Here is a 23,386-nt window from a genome sequence, read left to right on the forward strand (position 1 = left end):
TGCTTTAATCGCAAATAAAAGGTACAGAAGTCGTGTGCATTCAAAGTACCGATCCGAAGTCCTCGCCCATAAATATGATGTAGCTGTATCGCGAACGGTAAATGAAATAGGTCCAAAATGCTTGGCAGCCCTATTGAAATGAAATGAAATGAAATGGGGTTTAACGTCCTACTGTTCTGCTCCTATGCTGGGCTAATGAAGACGGGCATACGCCATACAGTGTGCTATGAGGGAAATTTTGCCCGGGCAGCGGCACTATCGCCTACTCTTATGTCGAATTCCAACTGCCAAGGGATCTTTTACGTGCATTCCAATGTATACACGGGACCACGGTGGCAGCCCTATTGGATTTATGCCAATTGTTGGACGTGTCAAAGCCGTATACAGGGCTTTGGGACATATGACGTCACAAGGACGTCATGGATTATGCCTTTTTGATTCTTTGGTATCACTTTTATATCTACCCCTAATAATTTACACCCTATAAACTCAATCATTCCCGAGATATTGGAGTTTTAAGGTGCCAATGGCGGCCGTATTGGATTTATGCTAATTACACGAAAACCTATCGTCATAGGAACGTGATTAAGCGTAGCCCCTTTCTATCTACCCGTAATACATTTACACCCTCCAAACTCAACCATTTCCGAGATATTGGAACTTTATGGTGGCAATGGCGGCCATATTGGATTTATGTTGATTACTTGAAAACCTATCATTATTTTGTGCGATTTTTGTTTGGGAGACCTTCAGGGACCCCTCTACCAGATTCCGCCGAGAGAAATTCCGTTGCAGTTTGTTCTAGGTCATTTATTATATTTATCGGACTATATGACATTATTCAATAATGAAGTTTTAACAATGGCATATACATATCTGATAAAATACAGTTTTGAAGATTTCTATGAAATATATTCTCAAAAATATCGCCACTTGCCCGGTGTAAATAAATCTTTTAAATGTCCAAAGCATTTCTAAGCAGGTTACACGTTTAGTAATTAAAAGAATGCTGACGTTATAGCCCCCCTTTAAGACTTCTGAACTCCTTATTTTATTAGGATTTAGAAGAAAGAAAACGAGCTCAGCTGTGTCGAATGTCCGGAATGGTGACATTAAAACGACAAATTGGTCTGGCAGCCTGCATCAGTTATGTCGCTGGTACAATTATTGGTTCTGGCATTTTTATAAGCCCATCATCGGTTTTAATCGGATGTGGGTATTCCGTAGGAGTAACTCTTATGATGTGGACCCTTTGTGGATTATTGGCCCTGTGTGGAGCTATGTGTTATATGGAGTTAGGTAAGGTTTATATATTTATCGCAATGTAAAGGCATAATTCTGTGGATGAATGTGTGTCAAGAGGACTTACCTGTACGACAAATCGTGATTAACTGTAAAACAAATGTTTGAAATATAAAACAGTTACCAAAAGTACGATATTACAGCATTTCAGAATCCACATTCATACTAACCTACCCTAAGCGTTGGTTTTCATATATATAATATTGCATGGTAAATCCTCGATTCAGTCGTAGAAAGGCTCACATATGCGGGCGGGTAGAAATTCTCTTTCTTTAATGTACAATATGAACGTAAAACTGAAATTAGTAGCTATGCCAATTTTCCCCGAAAATAGGAATTGACATTATCCACCTTTGATAGAGCAAGTATGCACCGTTCCCAGCACGATACCGGCTCTTTGGAATTCCGAACGTTTACATACATTTACCTTATTCAATTTTTAATTAACAATTATAGTATCCATATAGAGTCAGCATACCTGTTCGATATGTGGTCTCATAATAACCCAGTTAGTTCTGTTTTTGCTATCGACAAGAGCCCGGGTTAACTTAAATTTGAATTCCTGTCGATATTGCAAGAGTCTGCACGGCAGGATTAAAGGGTGCGTGGAGCGACTGATCTGCAGCCAGAGGCCCTATTATAACGGGGTCACCAAATTAGTTCTAAAATATTTTTTTACCACAAATAAATATATCATTTATTATGATGTATGTGCCAGATAATCTATGTACCATACTGACATGCAAATAGCATTTGTGTGAATGTGTTGGATCATGACCAGAATATTCCCCTTTTCACTGGTGATGCCGGAGCTTCAGTGCCATTTTCAGCCAGGGGCCTCACTTAAGCTTAATTCGACCCTAGCTGTGAATTACACGTATGTTTGTAATCATAGTTGTGGGACATTTACCGTACTCCTATACTAGAAGTCAGTGCGTATTTCAAATGTACATCAGATAAACTACTTTTAAAGCCCAAAACTGTTCAACTAGTCTCCTATGGTCAGCGCTCTTTTAGTTATCAAGCACCTGTTTTATGGAATAATCTACCATTTAGTTTAAGATGTTGTACATCTCTGTATTCTTTTAAAAAACAACTTAAAACACATTTATTTAATCAGGCTTTTAACGGACTCTGTATACAATCGTTAACATGCCCATAATCTTGTTGTTTATGTGTGATTTACATTGTCACTTTGTAAAGTGCCCCTGAACATGTTATATGAAAGGGTGCACTATAAATATGCTGTAATAATAATAATAATAATAATAATCCACCACAATAAGCAGCCCTGTATATCAACACCCACAACTATAGTTGTCGAGTAGATCAGGTTATCTAAACGCCAACACTAAAGAAACTGTGTGACATGTAAATGGACTACTATATAAAAAATGAAATAAACATAATTGGCAATCGAGTTTTATTAGAATAGTGGTGTAACTAGACTGTTTTTTTTAATTGCAGAGACATTTAATATATAAATACAACCCCATTATTAAAGAACCGTACATATTTATTTCATAGAGGATATTTGTCGTTTTAGAGTGAATAACATATTTTATTTCATCGAGAAGCAAGAAAACTTATATTTTCACGAATGCGTAGCATGAGTGAAAATATAAACGTTTTCTTGCTTAGAGATGAAATAAAATATGTTATTCACGACAAAACGACAAATGTTCTATTTATTTTATGATTTTACAATCATTTTAGGTAAAAACAACATGGACTACTGCTAGCCAGTGGAATAACACTTTTATTTCACTGATAAAACGCGGTATTCCACTACTGATCATCTCTAAGCAAGAAAACGTTTATATTTTCACTCATGCAACGCATTCGTGAAAATATAAGTTTTCTTGCTTCTCAATGAAATAAAATATGTTATTCACGACAAAACGACAAATGTTCTATTTATTTTATGATTTTACAATCATTTTAGGTAAAAACAACATGGACTACTGCTAGCCAGTGGAATAACACTTTTATTTCACTGATAAAACGCGGTATTCCACTACTGATCATCTCTAAGCAAGAAAACGTTTATATTTTCACTCATGCAACGCATTCGTGAAAATATAAGTTTTCTTGCTTCTCAATGAAATAAAATATGTTATTCACGACAAAACGACAAATGTTCTATTTATTTTATGATTTTACAATCATTTTAGGTAAAAACAACATGGACTACTGCTAGCCAGTGGAATAACACTTTTATTTCACTGATAAAACGCGGTATTCCACTACTGATCATAAAATAAATATTAACATTGTAGGTTCAAGAGTAAGTAAATCGGGTGGTAATTATACCTATATAAAGGAAGGTTTTGGCGATATGGCTGGATTTCTGTTTGTTTGGTCGAGTGTCTTCACGCGACCTATGTCAACTGCCCTGGGATGTATGGCGTCTGCGGAATATATTATGAGAGCTGTTTTTATGTGTTCGTATGGTGCACCATCTTCAGCCAAGACTCTTTTAACTATTGTTATTTTGGGTAATGTACTTGTATATATTCTTTGAATGGCATTTAGTAATTGGAACATAATCAAATAACACACTTTTATGGAATAACAATTAGTATGGTTTATTTCACTGCGACGTTTCAACAAGATTTCACAAGTCGTTATCAAGCATATACGACTTGTGAAATCTTGTTGAAACGTCGCAGTGAAATTAACCATAGCAATTGTTATTCCATAAAAGTGTGTTATTTGAGTATATAATCTAACAAACCGAACCGGCCGTAGCAATACTGTTACGTTATTACGCCAGATGTCACGAAGTATCTACATACATATTTACATAGTAACACTGTGGTATTAAAAACTATAGTTTCAATTGTTTGTTACAGAAAACATGTACACGCGTGTGTTAATCTGTTGTAATGGGTATATTTTATTGACAATAAGTGGGAGTTAAGTTTGGGATAGATTAAGATACTTCATGGACCATTAATACTGATTCAAATTTATTTTATAAAATGGGAAAATTTGAAATTTTAGTTGTAGGTGTCTTGCACATCTAAAGATTTGTCTATTTACAAACAAGAGTCCACTTTCAATGCTACGCATATGACGATCATTAATTTCATACAAAAAAAAAACACACAGATAAGCGAATATTTAATGAATGAATTAAGTGAATAGAAGACATATTATCTGTAATTGACATTTAAAATAGCCGGCTGCTCCTATTATCAGCACATAGCCTTTCTCGTTTCGTTGTGAATTTTCCAGAAGTTTCAATATTTATAGAATAATAACAAAAATACGCGAGAAATCAACAAGACCAGATCGTCAAGTCGCATTATCCCAAATGTTTGGCGTTCGCAGTTCGCGCACCAAAGTCTATATCTTGTCAACAAATATTTATTATTGCACACGCGTGTGAAACGTATTCAACCAAAAACGCACGCAAATAGTACTCATGATTTTAAGTAAGCTGCCTACCTTATTGTAGCTTAGCAGTGAGAATCATTCCACGGAGCAGTGAGGGCACCCGTCTTCGCTTTTTCTAGATATCAAACAATTATTTGACATACATTTTTGACAAAACGATTATTTGTAAGTTGCTGAAGTCGAAAAAGTTTACCGGAGTTTTTAATAGTGGAACCACAACTTCATGCAAAGAAATGATTATACCCTGTTCCACGGAACAAAAACGATAAACTTTTAAGCAGAATGAAATTGAATTGAAATTTGAATATTTGATATTTCCTTTTAGCCCTTATTACATGTGGAAATTGTTACAGCGTTAAACTGGGTGCATATTATCAAACTATCAGTACTATTTGTAAAGTTACAGTATTAATGGTAATTATTGGAACTGGGTTCATCCATTTAGCACAAGGTAAATTAATCTTCTTCGCAGTCTTTTGTATCACTGAAACTTTAGTTTGAAACGTTTTATTATTCATCAACTTACACTATCAAGTATACATTGTAAAACCATGGGGTGGCAATTTACTTGCCTCCAACATATACAATTTATGGTTGGTATTGGCAGTCGTAGCTGTGTAGTAAAGAATATTAAAATATTTAATGGTCCTGAAATTTAGTTATATTAGACACCACCATGTTGTTCACAATCCAGGATGATTGAAACTATTTAATATGCGGTGTGCGTGCATCATTTTTTTAAAGGTCAGACGGAGAACTTCCAGAATTCATTTGTTACAACTGACATCACTATGCTGGGTTTAACAAAGGCTTTCTATGCTGCATTCTTCGCTTATGGGGGATGGTAAGTTGCAAGATATACTGATGCCATGTAAACAAAATACCATGCTTTTATCCCCAATGTTAATCAAGGTAAATCAACGTTTTCGAAATGGGTACAAAGTTCTTGTAAACTGTATGTTTAGTGCCATATTTATATCTATGTGTTTTATGAAAGCTGCTTGTCATTCGTAATATATCATAAAAAACATATACTAAACACTCTTGACATTGAGAACTCACCATGTGTTCTTAAACATGAAGACTTTCTTTTCTTGCAACCAATGATTTATTATAAAGAAAATGCTCCCAGCTACACGCCAGTTAAATGAATAGGGACGGTGCCCGAAACATTTTCGTCCCAGCACGTTGACCATGGAAATGAGCTTAAAACATTTACCACTTAGATATCGTTGTGTTATAACGAATACCTACCTTGTATTTTAGGGATGCCTTAGCGTTTGGAACAGAAGAAATACAGAAAGCAAAACGGTAAAATATCACAATTCTTTGGCTGATGAACGCGCTAGCAACTGTTGATTGTTAAAATCCATAAATATTTAAGTTGGCTAAACAATGAAAATGTAAATCTAATTAACTGGTATTCGATACATTCAAGTTTTCTACGTTTTATTCGTGCGAATATAAAACATATCGTGAATCTTGAAATATATGCAATCGGGCGACTTCTGTTGGAAGAATGAACACGCGTCTAAGCCTAACAAAAACGAACAAGGACCACTCGTCCCAACTCCAAGCTTCAGATCAACAGTCGTTTTGCTTCTTTTACAATTACAATTCCCCAAAATGTTAGCTATATGGATTCCTCAAATGAGAAGTGGTATCAGATGTCTTAGAAAATAAACTTACACTACCAATCGAAACTTTACTGAAACAAAATGGAAAGAAATGTAATATTGTAAAGTGACAAACCACTAAATGAGAATAATACCATGTTTCCACTAATACGTTCCTTATTTTGATGACTGATCCCTACTTGTTTGCCGTAGATAATATGGCTGTTACGATAGGTATATTAATAATCATCTTTTTTTATATTTTGCGCACACTTCTGACTTACAGTATCCGGAGATTGTGTGTTGTTTTATGTGTGATGTAGTCCTTTTGAACTTATTTATATCTTTCTGCGTATCTAAAATAGTACGGGAAATTAGCCGAGTTTTTAGCCTATCCCGTGAATTAAAGTACCAAAGGAGGTATCTAACTTTTGTCAGTAACCATCCTGGCTAGTGTAGAGTATCGAATGAACCATTTTTAGCATTTACTTTTAAAGTTTCGTAATTCGTTGTTGACATGTTATTTTGATTGCTTTCAGAAACTTACCCTTGTCTATATTAATAGGAGTACTAATACCTACTGTAGTATATGTCACAACAAATGTAGCTTACCATGCTGTTCTCACTACTGAAGAAATATCATCTGGTTTAGCTATAGCTCTAGTAAGTACATTTTAATGGCAAAATGTACAGAAATACAGTCGGTACTAACAATAGTTCAGATTCCCTCTTAGACACTCGTCTGCGTTATCGCCCTAGGTAAAAGCGGACGTTAACCCCGACAAAGTACGTGTATAGAAGTAGCTAACATCAGTGATAAAAAATATTTGTGTATATTATAGATTATAGTTTTGCTTCGGTACTGGATCCGAAAACAACAAACTATGCTGATCATACATAGACACCGGAGAAACTTTTGAACGATTGGACTCAAGGAAGTTTTTGTCTTTTTTACTTAGATAACATCATGGTGGCCTAATCAGCTTGGGAAAGTTGTATTCTGTTATGTTCTCATGCCAAAATTATGGCAATCATTCTGGCACTTTGAATTTAAGTTGGGGGGTTTTTATGTCATGATATGGTGAACAATTTAACTTTGACATTTTGGATTGTCTGTGATGCATCTTTAAGAAGAAAATATTGATTCTAAGTCTTATTCTAAATAGATCTTCGTAACTTGGAAAGTTATGTCGAATACATGATAAAATCGTTGTTATTTAGTAATTTTACATAATTAAATAAATGTATTATTTATTGCTTTTTTATTATTGTGACAGGTATTTTCAAAGCATAAATTAGGATTCTTTCAATGGGTGATTTTACCGATCATCGGGTTATTTGCTGCTGTTTCCGGTAATAGCAATATTTTTATGGCTAGTCGGTAAGTTCATGTTCTTCTTGTTATTTGGTTTCGTTCCGATGGTTTATTTTCTTACTTCCTGGATTCTATCTTCATAGTTCTAAACCTTTGTTTCAGTATGAACTTTGTTGCCGGAAGAGATAACCTCTTTCCACGCTTCCTGAGCATGGTCAGTATAACCAGGCGAACACCATTAGTATCCATTTTGTTTCTGGTTAGTTCTCAATTATTTTTTTTAAACATGCAAGATTATAAATATAATTAAATACAGATTTAATGGAAATTTGTCTGTTCGGGTCGTACTAATCACAGACAAGAACAGTGCTGGACTGGTGGGCCGAAGGCTCACCTGTCAGGTCATTGACCAAGGCCCACACAAGTACGCGCCGAAGGCGCGCGAGCGTTCGAGGGGAGTCTGCGCGGGGTTCTCCCCCCCTTGGAAAATTTTGAAAATTGACAACCGCAAACCCATTTTCCAAGCATTTCAGACCAAAGCAGAAAAAGGCAAATTTTAGATTTCCTGGTACAATTAGTGAAAAGTGAAACTGAAAGTGAAATCCGAACCCGGAAGTGATTAATTTTTCGCGAAAAACTCAAAACTGGCAAGTTTTTGGTGATTATTTCGGCGATAATGACTTATGAAGAACTAAGTAGAGGTTAAAAGATGAATTACACGGTTCTCGTTCTCGGTATAATGAGGTCAAACTCATAAAGTTCTTTCCTTGTAGTATACTTTTTTTTTGTGTTGTCAGTCATTTTTTTCCTATTTTTTCTTTCTCCTGACCTGTGTCCTGTCCTCTCCTTCCTTCTTTCCTTTCCTCCCCCCCTCTCCTTTCTTTCTCTTTTTTCTTTTTTCTTTTTGCTTTATAGGCTTAGGCCCACTTTTTTTAATGAGCTTAGGCCCACCTGTCACGGACAGGTGGACAGGTGGGCCCAGTTCGGAACTGGACAAGAACCCACAAACGTCTTTTATGCCAACAATATCCATAAATGATGGCATATAGAAGAAGCGTATATCTATATCATATCTTTCCTTGTCGGCCACCTTTTCCAATGCTTTATGAGCTATACTTTAGGCGCTGTCGACACAAAAAGGCACTGAAATACTATTGACAAACAAACCCCGTGTCGGTGATTAATATAACCGTTCATACCGTAAGATTCTTATTTGTTTGTGGAGTGGTTGTGTAATGCTTGATTTAATAATTAAACAATTTCGTGAATGGTACTGGACACCAAAATTAACACAGCTGGTTTTACTCATCCCGCCATGCCCAAAGGCTCCAAGCTATAACACGTTCATTTACATTTAGATTGATCAATCTATTGTAATGTTTTAACTTTCAGTTTCTAACATCTGTAATGGTTATACTGATTGGGGATATCAGATCTTTACTAACTACCTATTCATTCTTTAAAATAACCTGGTCTATATTTTGTGTAGCTTCTTTAAAATGGATAAGACAGAAATATCCAGACACAACGGACACATTTCAGGTATATCTATCCTAATATAATATATGTATGTGTTTTGAAAAAATTGTATTTTTCTGTTCATTTAATACTCTGAATTATGCAGGAAACTCCTAAAATGATACATTTTTGCGGAATCGTATGGCTTGTTATAAGCACGAGAAAGGTTGGCCTAGTATTTTGAATCTATTACACGATTTTGAATTTTTTATTGTTTTGAGTGGGATGGCGCTCGTCGAGCTATTTTGAAACTTGCGAAAGCCCTTTGTGGGCCGACAAGAATTATGGATTTTTACGACCGGTTCTCAATTGTTAGGTATAGCACAGGGGCTGACAAGGACATTGTTATCTAATCATATTGTTTTTTGTTCTAGACTGTGCTGTTTTGTCCTATTGTTTATGTGGGTGTTTCTACAATACTTGGGATTTCCTTTTTGATATTGGACAATACGGTATTTCTGTCTACTGTGGCTATATTGGGTAGCGGAACCCTTGTCTATTATCTATCTCAAACATCAATGGTTAGATATCCGCCAATTACAACTATTAATAGTGAGTAGTATATATAATTTCGTGTACAATTAAATGATGTCACTTCGTATGAATAACTAAGTATTGGTCTAGTGTTGACTAGAAATTAAAATGGCCATTAGAAAGTTTGATTCCGATTTTTTCGGTTTGTATGTGGAGCTAAATGCTTTTGGGGTCGTTCGTAATGACGATGAGAGAGAGGGAGAGAGAAATGGGATTTAACGTCCACTCGACACAAACTAGGTCATATCGGGACTAACATATGGTTTATTTTATTTCAATAATTCGCTTGCGCATATGGGTCTTTAGCAGTGGGAGGAAACCGGAGGACCCGGAGAAAACACACGAGGTTGGACAGGCGACCCTACTCCTTGTCACGTACGACCGGGGATTCCAAACCACGCCAGTTGACTCAATGACAGACTTTATGATACAGCGCGCGTGCTAACCATTCAGCCATCCAACCCCCCATTATGACGATGAAGGCGAACTTCGAGCCAAAATATGTTATCTGAATACTACGTCTTCGCTATAGTCCATGTGACAGGCAGATATTCATTACCAATTTGATGAATTGGTTTAACTATGATTTTCAGTTAGCCTTAGGTCTTAAGTGTCCAAAATTGGTTGATGGACTTCCGGGTCACTTTGCCAAATGTCAGTTTGTCGGCCATGTTTAAAAATGGCCGCCGCCGTTTTTTTCTTATTTGAATAGTACGAGTCGGGGAAGCCTTCATTACTCCTCAACAGTTTCGCCTATATGGATATGTAATATATCTCAAAATGTTCATAATATAATTCTGCATCTGCTGCTGTATGATAAATGTTGTTTAATCAATACTACCAGTTTTAAAGTAAAAGATTAATCTGAAAAAAAAGCAACATTTTCGATTTTTTTTTCATGTCTGTTCGTAAGTTTACTAAAGTGATTTAATAGATATCAGAAACATTGATCATAAAAAATAATCTCTAATATGAGTGTCCCAAATCCAAGATGGCGGAAATTCAAAATGGCGACAAAATTTCCTAAAATGACCAATATGTCAGATAATAGTCATTTCATTGTTTGATATGACATGTACTATCCAATAAGCTTACAATTAAAGATACATTACGTACGATTTAGATAAAGAGCTAGCCATTCTTGCTACAATAGTTCGAAAATAGATAATGTAAAATGAATAATTTGACAATTTCAAATTACTCTATTGCGAGCGAAGATATTAGCCTTTGAAGGTTTAACAAGACACGTGCAATAATTTCAACCACTGTACTGGCTGTTCGAAGCTAAGTCTCGCTCCTCCATTTTTAGATAAAAATAAAAATATGGCTGAACCGTTCTAATCTATTTAATATCGGAGAAATCCAATGCCATCGAGAGTTGATTATGGCCTGGATCAGTTAATTAATGTCTAAATAATAATTTAGAAAACATTTCAGGCCTAAAGAAAGACCTGGAATAGGCAGATTTAGCACTTGCATAATGTATGTTTAATCTAAACAAAAAGTTGTAATAATCCAAGATGGGGAAAATTCAAAATGGCGGCCAGAATTTCCATAACATGAATGAATGTTTTATATAACTTATAATATCTCTTTTATAAGGTTTTCAGAGTCACTGAACTTGAATAAAAACTCAAAAATTAATGCTGAAAGTGATGTTAATGATATTGCTAAAAATGACACATCCTAACAATTGAGAAGTTGACATGAAATTACACATATGATACCTAGGATAGGACAGGCTTATCTTTGCTCCATGAGGTGAACGACAGGGTTCTCTACAACCAGGCTCGAAATTTCTTTTGAAAAAACTGACTGTAATTTAAAGGGTACTTTCTAGAGTATATCCTGGTGATTTTAGCTTATGTATATATCTTAATAATTCATCAAAAACGACATAAATTCATGACTACGCAAGAACATTGACTAGTTTAGGGACCCCCGAAACTACCATACTCCTTTTGAGTGTCCATCCCTGAAAAGGGAGGCAAAAGATACGATGTTAAAACGATAATTCGTATATTATTTTACAGTTATATAAAAAAAATGTTTCCTTTTTATCCAATCAACAATTTATTGTTAGTTGATTTTGAAAGATATGGTGCTTATAAACGTGTTGCAAATTTCCGTATTACATGGTAAACTTCAACGTATCATATAATCAATTGGTATTTATTTGACAGGTATAAAATATGTTTCCGTTTTATCGAATGAAAAATTTATTGTTAGTTCGCGTGGAAAGATATGATGTTAAACATGTTACAAATTAACAACTGGTATATTAGTCGAGTATTTTACAGGTACAAGAAAGTTTACGTTTAATCGAAAATTCCAATAAACAATTTATTTTTAAGTTGAAGGGAGTGTCCTACAGGTGGTAGACCATATTAAATGCTGCTTGAATGTGTATTTTCATAAACTTTGTATGCAGATAGATTATTATACTGAAGGTTCGTCTGGATAGAAAATAAGATTTTGTGTGAAACAGGTGTCCTGGAAAAAATGGGTTCACTAACATCAAATATCTGGTTCTACAAATTGTATTTGTCCCTTCTAAGCTAATACCTGTGCGGAACAAACCTTTCCGTTTCATCGAAAATTCCAATAAATAATTCAATTTTAAATTCAGTGGCTACGAAAACCCTATATATGATATATCACAAGCCCTACCTTGCATGATACTCACCCATCCTAACTAGAAATTCGTTTTTCGTTAAATTATGGCGGCCATTTTATAAATCGGACAGAACCCCAACCGAAAATGACGTCACAGAAGTGACATAATCTCAAAATTGTCTTTAGGGACAAATTTTGACACAGAAACAACCCGTCCCTAAATATCGTTTCGATTGTGACACACTAGCTAAAAGTTCACTAAGTTTGTGCCCTGCTTCGCCGACGTTCAACATTTTAAATTTGACAGTCTACTTAAGACTTTTGTTGAGTTTGCGGCCACCGCAGCTGTATAGGAAGGACCACTTGGCGTATTTATTTATGCTAATTGAATAACTTAAGAAGACCACACACATGATTTGGCTAAAATTACTCTGAACATGATTTGGTAGTAAACTTATAAAATAAATCATGAAAACCTGGGAAAATAAAAATGTCAAAAGGTTGCTTCTTCCAGAATAATATGTTGATTTGGAAAATATATGATTCATTCAACAACAAGTATCATATAGCACCAGAAGTAGCATTTTCTTGTGAACATTGTGAGCCACATTCCATATCCATGGGTCGATCTTTTCAGGAGTTATGAGGGTTTCCCCGATGCGCTCAATTTCAATGAAATAATGGCGGCCATTTTTAAAGATGGCCGCCAAAATGCAATTTAGCAAAGTAACTCGGAAGTCCATCAATCAAATTTGAACACTTCAGCGACCAGGCTGACTGAAAATCATGGTTGAATTAATTTATCAAATTGGTAATGATGTTCCAAAATCCAGGTCTGTCACATGGACTACTAGGACGTTGTTTTAAATTTTTAATGCCGCCACCATACACATTCAATGTTTATTCGCATACTGAATGATGAATTATTTCGGAACACTTCACTGGCCAAAGTTAAGCTTAAGGGCTAGGACCGTGGGCTTAGATATTGGATTTTACTTAATATGAATTATAGTACTTAATGATTGTGCCATTATAGTATGTATGTACGTTTGGTCTAGATGAGCAATTCATAGCAAAACACACACACACAAAATAATTCAATAAAGCTCATCTAATCGGATCGGAGTCGGACAGAATGTACTTCGGTACAGTTCGGATTGGAACTATTTATTTGTTTTAGACCATTTAGCAATCATATATTTAATTCATTATTTTTTTGTTATAACACTTAATTGTTTGATTCTATTTCAGACGTGATTGTCAAATTTAGTCATAGGTTGTTATTGTGTGATTTCTCTACAAAAGTCGATTATGGTGAATAAAAAAGCTGATGATGTCATATAATAATTGTTCATAATGATTTCAAAAACATACATTATGTTAAATACAAGATGCATATTATAATAAGCTATTACATAATGATCACGAATTTCTTAACATGTTGCCATTTGGCGTTGTGTAATTATCACAGTTCTTACTCATGGTGTAGGACCGTTATTGTCAAAATTTCAATTATCCATATTTCTTTCTATTTTTTAAAAAATCATTTAAATTTTGGATATGATATATGCATATCTACAGCATGTTTTACCTTTTCATCACTTTTGCAAGACTTGTGGCACTATTTACATAAATTTGCTCTTGTCGGTGATTAGTAGGACCCTTCATTTCCGCAGATTGCAAAAACAAACCCTTTTCAGTGTCCAGGTGTTACATCTAAAAGTTAGTTACATGCAAATGGCTACTTCAATATTCGGGTTCTTGTCAGAAAGTAAGAATATAGATTTTGAATGAGTTGGGACTTTCAAGATACCTTCAAATTTTCAATGACAATATAGGGTAAAGTAAAGTTTATTAATGTTACATACAAATGGATAAAATAAATGTTGGTTCAGGCATGCACAGGATTTACGCGGTGTTAAATGAACGTAATTATATAGAATTCCAACTGCCAAGGAATCTTTTACGTGCACGGTTTTTCGTCTCATCTGAATGACTAGGCAGCTGTCCTTGTCAGGCCCTATGTCCTTCACCACTGATAAGGGGAAACCACGTCGGAAAATGAGCTTTCTCGGCCAATGCAGGGATCGAACACCCGACCTCCAGGTTAACGAGCCAGCTCTTACCCATTTAGCCACGGTGGCTCCCATAAATACATGAAGTATGAAATAAACTTATAATTTATCCACAGCTAAGTGGGTTCGTTGTAGAGTAGTTAGTCAAAAAGAGAATACACATCTGTTAACGGCTTTTTTTACATTTCTATGCTCACCCAGATTAAGCTGACAGACACTTCGCTCCTAAAATAAAATTATTAATATATATTAAGTTTTAGCTGCTTCGATTAATGAATGAACATTAGATGATATATATATATATATATATATATATATATATATATATATATATATGGCTTGTAGCCTAAATCATTTCACCTTGCATGACTATATGAATTTCGGTTCAAAATTTCTGAAATTATACTGATCCAAAACTTGGACCCGTGTACAAGGTTTCGGTGACAAGAGCAACCACTCTTGAAAAAATAGAAGGGCGATATGAATTTCGATAGGTTTCCTTCTCCTCCTGATGACTAGCCAAATCTGTGGCATATGGTTTGTGCAATACCCTATGTGTCATAAAACCATGAACAATCCCAAGTTGTCCCCCACCTTTCGAAGGAAGTAGGGGACTATTAAAATGTGTCTACCCGTCCGTCTGTCTGTCCGTCAAACTTTTTAGGACACTGTCGGCTTGATTATAACAAAACCGACAAGAAAAACTTGTGGACAAGACAAACCACACAGACATTGCAACAAAAGAAAACCCAACAAATATCAAACTAAGTGAATGTATGCGGGGGCCAGCCGTAAGATTCCACTGGACTGTACACTCCCTGGCCTGTAAGGACAAGAACTCAACCTTAATATTTAATTTCGATAGGATTCTATTTATGAAAAAAGAACAATTTCTGTGTAGTTCCAATTTAATAAAAGAAAATATCCAGTTGGCTGGAACGAAGGACCACTGTCACAGATGGCGACATTATATGTGGACATATACAACATGTAGTTTATTTTTATTCCTGAGACATGTCCATATTCATGTAAATCCATTCAACAAAACATTTCAAATTTTGCGACATACTGTTAATATAATATAAGGTACTATTTGACTGTTGTGGAACAAGGGGGGTAACTCCGATAGTCATGAAAACACAAATTTGTCGCTAATCCTTGCAAATAGTTCCTTGGTTTTTGTTTTTTTTTGCAGTCTTGATTTCCAAGAATCTAATTTACTTTCTGTTTCTGTTACTTATATACTTGCCCTAAGAGCACATTTCCGAAAATTTCTCCGTAAAAGTGTAGTGATAGCACTTGGAGACGAAATCAACCATATATGTGTGGGCTTTAAGTGTGTGGAAACGAAAATCCCTTTACGGAAATACATGTAGGTGGATTTAATAAAAATTTATTAAATTGTTCCTTCATTGATTGCTATATGCACACTTCTTGGAAACTGATATAATTGATCAGGGGGAGTTTATGTTGGAATTCTGGGAACCCTTGTATGTGTCACTATATAAAATTCATATAAAAAGACAAATCATAAAGTACAGTTATTCACTTATGATCGCAAGACTGAGGTAAATCGAAACCGCGCCCCCTGTTTTCGGGAAGTATTTCCCTGTTGCAGAAATGTATCACACCGTGGCCTAGATATCGCCATTATACGTAACCATTATCTGTATGACAATTACACACACCATAACGCGTAAGAACAGCTTTGCGTAATCTTTGAATAGATGCCATAATTTATACCTATCATCATTCAAACAAGGAATTACCAATGAGTTCTACCAATTTTGATGCTTCTGCAGAAATTCGTCCTAATGGTGAAGGATTGGACAAGGAGCTTCTAGAGTGCCCCAAAGTTTGTTCGTGTGACTGTCGTAAGTCGTTAAAAACATTAACAGTATTATGTGTAGCTTCATGTATCCTCTGTGTCGTCTGCTTGATAACTGTTGTAACTTTAATATGGTTGAACTTCCATGGATATCGACCTCTGTGTGAATATAAAATAGCGTCCGATAAAGAGGCGCAAAATCATCAGCTGGCTTTTCGTGACACAGGTGACAACTTCGAGGTAAGTTCTTAAATAAACAATGTTGTTGGGCGGTTTTTTTTCCATGTGTGGTATAAATTCAGTTATAACGTTCAACGGCAAGATATCGATATTTTTAACAAACCGTTTACTTTCGTGAAGCAGTGATACGGATGATTGTCCTCGAACAAAGTGACCTCAGCTTAGGACTGAGTTAGTGTAAATAATTATGATATGCCAGTGTTGCGTTTCCTTTTTAAATAAGACCATGTCATGCCATTTGATTTCCTATTTTAAAACTATTATCGTCAGGTTGCTAAGATTTTTATTGATATAGAAAGTAGTATGTAATATTTTCTACCGGGACAAATATTTTATATATTTATATATTATATACATGTATTAAGTTGAACACTTAACATATATACTTAAAACAGAATAGGAGTTCTATACAGATATATATAATTTATTCTCTTATTTCATTGTTTATTAGATAATCTAATATACATGTTTTTTTAAAATTCAGCTCAGTTTGACTGATAGACCATTTGATCGGGTTGGTAGAGCTGCCAAAGAAGACAAAAAAGAGACTAAGCCAAAAAAAAAGAGGAGACACCGTAAATGTAAATGTAAGCAGAATATATGTAAATGTAATCAAAATATTATATTCTTTGCATTTTTAAAGTCTAAACAATATTTGTCAAGTACATATAGACAGAAATACGATTTAGTTACATGAATTATATTTATAGAGGGTTGGATTGTGAGAAGTTGCATCTTCCATAAGATAATCCTAATAGTTTACAAACGGAATTTGGAAGATACGCGAATCACCATGAATTGCTTTTATATCGAATAATGTTTTCTTTTGCAGGCAAACGTGGAAAAAAGGGTATGAAAGATTACACATTCTTATAATTATTATAAAATTAATATTGCTTTAACAAATTTCTAAGCGAACACCCAAACTTATAAACCTGTCAAAATGAATCACAATATATAGGGCCGTCACTTTCTAAGAATTCTCATAATTTATTTCTAAGAATTTATATCTATATTTTATTATTTCCAGGGCCAAAGGGTGATTCCGCTGTAAGTATTACTATTTTCATGGTAACTTATATAAATGAGCATTTCATTACAATGGAAATTAACCGTTCTGTTTACGTTTACTTTTATAAGTCATATACTTGCCACATATACGTGATTAGTAAATTACTAAATATACATTTAATACTTTTATTTAGGATCCACTACAGGCCGCCCACTACAGTTCCAATTTTGAAAATTACGAATCAGATAAATTCAAGGAATACAAGTCGGATGGTAAGTAAGATTACCCCTTTTAAAAACAAAACAAACAAAAATGAAATAAATGCTACAAATTATAAATTTAATAGTCGAATAAAGTACATGTCAGATGCATTATTTATTATTATATACTATTTATTGTTATTATCTACTATCTAATTTAAAATATAATATAGTCAGTTGTTCTCCAAAGACTTTACTTCTTTCAATTCCATAGGTTCAAAGCATTAAAATACCATTACTATTGTTCTATTTCTCGTTAATTATTTCAACTGTCTGAGTCAACCTTGTTACTTATCAATGCCTTTCAGATGACTTTTTTTTCAAGCTAGTATTAAAACCACATCGGGGTTTTAAAGCCAGAACAGTGTTGTATTTACACAGAATATAAGTGAAGCCAACTTTACTGTTCCGACAACAAGGTTATAGTTCACTACACATGCGTATACCCAACTTGAAACTGCAAATTTCCATGTAAAAAGGGTAATAAAATACCTATGCCAAGCAATCTGAAGCTGCATGGCAATCTGAAGCTGGCAATTTTAATCTTTCATGTTGGGTCGGCCAATATAAGCCAGATTAAAAATTGGGCCCATTTGGAAGACCGGTAGCGGGCTTCGATTCTTATAAAGAAATGATTTGTATATCATTGCGTTCAGACAACAGAGTTTAGCTGACTTAACGACCACCGGCGTTTTAAAACCAGTTTAACTTAAGCGTCTGAACGGCACATAAGTCTATCAGATTTGCTCTTGTAACATTCATACTCATTCTCGCTTATAGAAAATTATTCAGGTATTTCGGATTAAGGTTTTTGCTACGAAAACTGCATATTTTCATTTTACTATTGATTAGACTATTCTGTAAATCAAACCTATCCTAGTATCCACCAACGGTCATTAATCATCCAGATCATTTCATCTGATTCCTTGGCATATCACAAAACCATCCAACACTGTTTCAATTCTGATTTAGGTTCATCGCTCCGCTGTGTAAAATCTGATAGTACCACGGTCTGTAGAAATAGAACAATAATTATACCTAAACGTAAGTTCTATTCAAAGTTTCAAATTATCATTGCAATTAAGTTCCAACAGCAAAACACCGCTAAATGTTTCGAGCCACTAAAATGATGATCTTGATGATTAAGAAAAGTACACACAAAGACTAATGTTAAGCACCCGCTGTATTTTTTTTAACAATGACGTGTCTTACGAGTTTTGGCGTTTCTCGTAAGACAGATCACTGCGAAAATTACATGGGATACTTAACGTTTTTCTTTATAAATATATCAAATTTGCATTTATTTTGATACTAAATTTGAATTCCATAAATAAACTGGGTGCAATTCTCTTTAAGGAGGGTATTAAACGTGACAATAATACAGTTGAAATAATTCTCTACCTTTAATTGGTAATTCTGGATCCTTATTTTTTAAATTTACGTTTTAAGCGGAGACCAATTATAAGTTTCTACACCCTGCAAAATGGTTAAAAACTGAAACCAACCCTTTAATTTTCAAACCGAAATATGGCAAGTTTGAAGTGAAGTATAGTGGAATATATTTGATCTACAGCACTGTAAGTGTAAGTTTGTATGCTCTTTTCTCTTGGCCATGTTATGTTAGTCTTTGTATGCGTAACATAAACTGTATTAATGCATGAAGAACACCATGCATTATTCATGTCTCATTGTCTAAAACTTGAATTATCATTAAATTACCCTTTTCTTAATAATATTGGACAGCGTGTTATGTTTTTGTCAAATGTTCGGCTTAAAGTTACATTAAGTAAGATTTAGATAAAGAGCTGGCCGTTCTTGCTATAATAGTTCCAAAAAAGATAATTCAAAATTAATACGTTGAAAATTTCATTCAAATTACTTTGTTTGTGGACAGCGCTTTGAGCATGCTCATGCATGGATATTGCGCAATATAAATAGACTATTATTAGTCACTGTTTGATGTTTTGACACGGATTATTTATTATGGTAGAAGCGATAATTGCTTCTCCATTTTTAAATCAAATCATTAAATGGCAAACGTATTTAATTCGGCTACACCTGCGCCGTCCGATGGTCTAGAGATTTGGTTATAGGCTGAATAAATGTCTAAATCAGAATTTATATAACATTTGAGGCGAAAAGAAAAACCTGCAAAGACAGATAGAGCTCTTACACAATGCATCTTGAAGCAGATTGTTATGCTTCGGCGCTTTATATGAATCTGGTTGTTTATGCTAAGCTGTTGGTGTGAATCTTACACATTTTAAACGCCTGGTAAAACTAAACCTATTCAAATGCTCTGGGTACGTTACTTCGTGCTATTCCCAGTGGACAAAATTGGAACTCTTGACGCTTCATTTTCTCGAAAGGTTATATCAAAATTTGCATGACTCTTTTGACTTTGTGTGGAACATTATACATTTTATTCTTTTTCTCATTCTATAAATGATTATCCATTTTGTATTCATCCAATTACGGTACTAAAATTCGGTATCAATTTCCAACAGAATCTACTAAATGTTGACGAAATATGAACAATCTTCTCAAAACGAATATCCGCACTGAATTTGCTTATTTCTCAGAATTCACATTATAACTAACATATGTTTGTTCAACTTTGTGTTTTCAATGATACGGCATGGTCCTTATACTATGTCAAGACAATAAAAATTTATAGTAATTACCTTATATGACAGTCTCGCTATTGTTTTTATAACTTTCATCTTATGCATGTTCTAGCCATATTATAATCCTGTTTGGTTGATGTATATATTTAATATCTCAAGTCGTTCAAAGATAAGTTTTGTTTTCTCTATTGACATCTACTATAACAATTTACTCACATTTTAACATTTCATATAGACGAATTTTTACGATGCCAAAACGAAATTATGTCACACCATCAAGGTAAATGATAAAGCTAGACTAATATGTATGGATGGAGTTGATGCTGTGGAACATGATGATTATAAATACAATATTAGGCATAAAACGTGTTCTGTAACAGGTGAGTTTAATTGGAATGACCCCTGTTATGACCATTCCTACTATTGATTCTCTTTAATCTGAAAATATCATATAGATATCAATGATCTTTTCAAAATGTGAACGCTTGAAAACCTATTATGTCCCAATAACCTATACACTATTTACAATAAAATTATGGTTTTACATCATTTAGAAAATAATGAGTATAACAATCAGTCTTTAATTTTCGCTCGCTGTTTTAATTACACTACAATTATAAATATGAAACAATATCTCAGAATGTATTTGTGTTACACTACATTAATCAAACTATAAATAGTTTGAAATCATAACCTTGATTTGTGATTGTAGTACTGTTATAATGCTGGAGGAGGTCCCCTGTAAAGATCGACAGACAATAAAGGTGCTCAACCATGCGATAATCCATTATAAGCAATAAGTTAAGATATTAGAAAAAAACATGTAAATTGCAAACCAAAATTTTTAAGAAATAATGTGGGGGGTTTTCTGTGTCAGTGGTTTTTCTTTTGTCTGTATTTTACTATTACTAGGCTTGTGAACAATCTGTCTTTTTTGTTTTTCTTGTAGGCGTACTGCAACTTTCAAAAGGAGACACAATTGTATTACAGAACATGTTGCCTAATTTAACAATCGATATCTCAAAAGACAGAACATTTTTCGGTGTGGTTTTATTAAATAAACATAATGACTAAAGGCACAGGATGTGTAACGTAAAATGGCTTCTTGCGAACCTACAAAGAATTTACACCGCTTTAGCTTATTTTTGTGGAGGGTTGTTTGAGACGTATTTCAAAACGATATACGAATAAATGTAGTAGTTTTGAAATAATATGATACCATAATTGCATTGTAAATATCATTCAACAAACTATGGCATTGTTGTGCTATTAATAAACCGGGCTTCTTGTGAATGAGAAATTTAATGTACCATGAGCATGAGACTTTTACCAGCGTAGCATATCAAGTCGAACAGTTAAGCATTTAAATGGCATTCGGTCGTGTCCCATTTTTCGTATTTACTAGTTACTACTTAATTGCTAAATACATCGAAGGCCTGAGAAGATACACAAGAACAGAAACACTGATGTACGATATCTGCTTAGTAGTACTTGGCATTCAACAATTAAGGGCATATTATATTCAACTGTAAATAATGAACTGTAGATGGACATTTATTAATCTTCATGGCTTTACTTTACCCTTTTGGAGACGGTACATTTAAAATGAGTAGCCAAGTAATTTGACCAGTTATAGCAACGTGAATTCAAATTATCGGAAATAATATAGCCTAAATTATATGTCATTAACTCTATTTTGTGGCCACGTGGAAAGTAAAAAGATTAACTTTCGGCTCAGCCGGACATCTCTGGGGTGGTTTTGGGGTCCAGATAACCCACACAAAATCCCTGTTTAGATCCATTTGTAGTGTGCAAGCAAAATGAAAGATTCGCTTATAACTGATTAAATCGTTTTACTTTCGTTGTCAGAAACGGTTATAAGTAACTTATTTTTGGATGTTTTGTCATTTTATTTTACGCCCACATTTCATTGTGGTCGTTTATTGTTCTCACTTGGTCTGCCCATCTGTCGTTACCATATCTTGTTAGAACAATATAGACTACAATAATTGATAAATCTTTTTGAAATCGCGTTTTAAATCTTTTTGAAATTGTGTTGTCTATCTTATTGAAATGAATAAACCTTTTTTGATTTTCGACGATTTTAGGTAAGGCCGTGTTGAATTGATTCCTTGTTTCTCCTGCCACCACTCAGGCAATCATGTGCGGTAGTGCGGTAAACACAACACAAAGTGGGTTTCAAAACACAAAGTGGTCTGGCATAATACCTATATAGTCTGAGGGTTGTGTACCATTTTTAATAATATTATAAATAATCTAGTTATATTATTGGTTAGAATAAAAACACAGATAATATTTAATTAAATAAATTTAATAACAAACTAAAATTTGGAAACAAGTGGCTTCTTTGTTTAACTTTTTAAAAAATGAAATAACCATATTTTGATATAAATTTTCCGTATTCTTGTGTTAAAATACAATGGAAACATTCCAGTTAGACGATATTTGATTCGCTTGTTGAGTTATAGATGGTTTCGATAATATCATCGAACGTGAAAGTGCTGGGAATAACCACCAAAGTCGAGTCGAGATAAGTAAATTCGCGTACCGGTCGGCCTTATTTATTTATTGATGTTCAAGGAACTAATAGTGGTCCCGTTTGTTCGTTCGTTCGTTAAACTCCAGAAACGAACGAACGAGCGAACGGGGCCACTATTATTTCCTTGAACATCAATAAATTAGGCCGACCGGTACGCGAATTTACCTTTGTCCCGGCAAAGCTCACCATTTTGTAAGGCGTGCGTTATTTATTACACAAGATATGATTGCGTAATACTTGAATAATAATGACATGTGTTATAATTTTAGCCAATGAAAAATTGATTATTCAGGTTCGCGGTTGAATATTAGCGATTGTCTTACAGTTTATAATATGCTTTCTCATTAGCCGAAATGACTGCTACACGCGCCATTTTGCGGAATTCATCCAATCATATACAGTGTAACTTATTCCATAGTATGCGGGCCCCTACATGTGTATTATCAACCGGATCCATTCACTTGATTTGATATTTGTTTAT

General features: G+C 34.3%; 2 protein-coding genes across 6 annotated transcripts; both read left to right on the forward strand.

The window, feature by feature from the left end:
• The first annotated feature begins 1,079 nt into the window (after window positions 1-1,079).
• On the forward strand, window positions 1,080-14,526 carry LOC126810693 (b(0,+)-type amino acid transporter 1). 2 transcript variants are annotated; one of them, XM_050535888.2, is made up of 11 exons: window positions 1,080-1,299; window positions 3,582-3,800; window positions 5,030-5,155; window positions 5,449-5,548; window positions 5,971-6,015; window positions 6,860-6,983; window positions 7,598-7,701; window positions 7,798-7,894; window positions 9,028-9,177; window positions 9,528-9,705; window positions 13,555-14,526. In XM_050535888.2, the coding sequence occupies exons 1-11, from the start codon at window positions 1,095-1,097 to the stop codon at window positions 13,623-13,625; spliced, it is 1,419 nt and encodes a 472-aa protein (XP_050391845.2). In that variant the 5' UTR covers window positions 1,080-1,094; the 3' UTR covers window positions 13,626-14,526. The 2 variants fall into 2 exon arrangements, with proteins under 2 accessions (XP_050391845.2, XP_055954283.1); XM_056098308.1 differs by lacking the exon at window positions 1,080-1,299 and having other exon boundaries at window positions 3,441-3,800.
• A 1,116-nt stretch (window positions 14,527-15,642) lies between these two features.
• LOC126809104 (uncharacterized) lies at window positions 15,643-21,558 on the forward strand. 4 transcript variants are annotated; one of them, XM_050534058.2, is made up of 9 exons: window positions 15,643-16,446; window positions 16,931-17,033; window positions 17,279-17,296; window positions 17,477-17,496; window positions 17,652-17,730; window positions 18,691-18,762; window positions 19,168-19,301; window positions 20,581-20,725; window positions 21,295-21,558. In XM_050534058.2, exons 1-9 carry the CDS (start codon window positions 16,150-16,152, stop codon window positions 21,417-21,419), a joined length of 993 nt encoding a protein of 330 aa, XP_050390015.1. In that variant the 5' UTR covers window positions 15,643-16,149; the 3' UTR covers window positions 21,420-21,558. The 4 variants fall into 4 exon arrangements, with proteins under 4 accessions (XP_050390015.1, XP_050390016.1, XP_050390017.1 ...); XM_050534059.2 differs by having other exon boundaries at window positions 19,168-19,295; XM_050534060.2 differs by lacking the exon at window positions 18,691-18,762.
• Window positions 21,559-23,386: the final 1,828 nt, after the last annotated feature.

The sequence above is a fragment of the Patella vulgata genome, chromosome 1 (assembly GCF_932274485.2).
Source record: "Patella vulgata chromosome 1, xgPatVulg1.2, whole genome shotgun sequence".
Classification (NCBI taxonomy): Eukaryota; Metazoa; Mollusca; class Gastropoda; family Patellidae; genus Patella; species Patella vulgata.

Coding starts and splice junctions, on each gene's coding strand:
- LOC126810693 (XM_050535888.2), top strand. CDS start 1,095: ATGTCCGGAATGGTGACATTAAAACGACAAATTGGTCTGGCAGCCTGC. Junction 5,156..5,448: donor GTTCATCCATTTAGCACAAG/GTAAATTAATCT, acceptor ATTTTTTTAAAG/GTCAGACGGAGAACTTCCAG. Junction 9,178..9,527: donor ACACAACGGACACATTTCAG/GTATATCTATCC, acceptor TTTTTGTTCTAG/ACTGTGCTGTTTTGTCCTAT.
- LOC126809104 (XM_050534058.2), top strand. CDS start 16,150: ATGAGTTCTACCAATTTTGATGCTTCTGCAGAAATTCGTCCTAATGGT. Junction 17,497..17,651: donor GGCCAAAGGGTGATTCCGCT/GTAAGTATTACT, acceptor ACTTTTATTTAG/GATCCACTACAGGCCGCCCA. Junction 20,726..21,294: donor TAAAACGTGTTCTGTAACAG/GTGAGTTTAATT, acceptor TTTTTCTTGTAG/GCGTACTGCAACTTTCAAAA.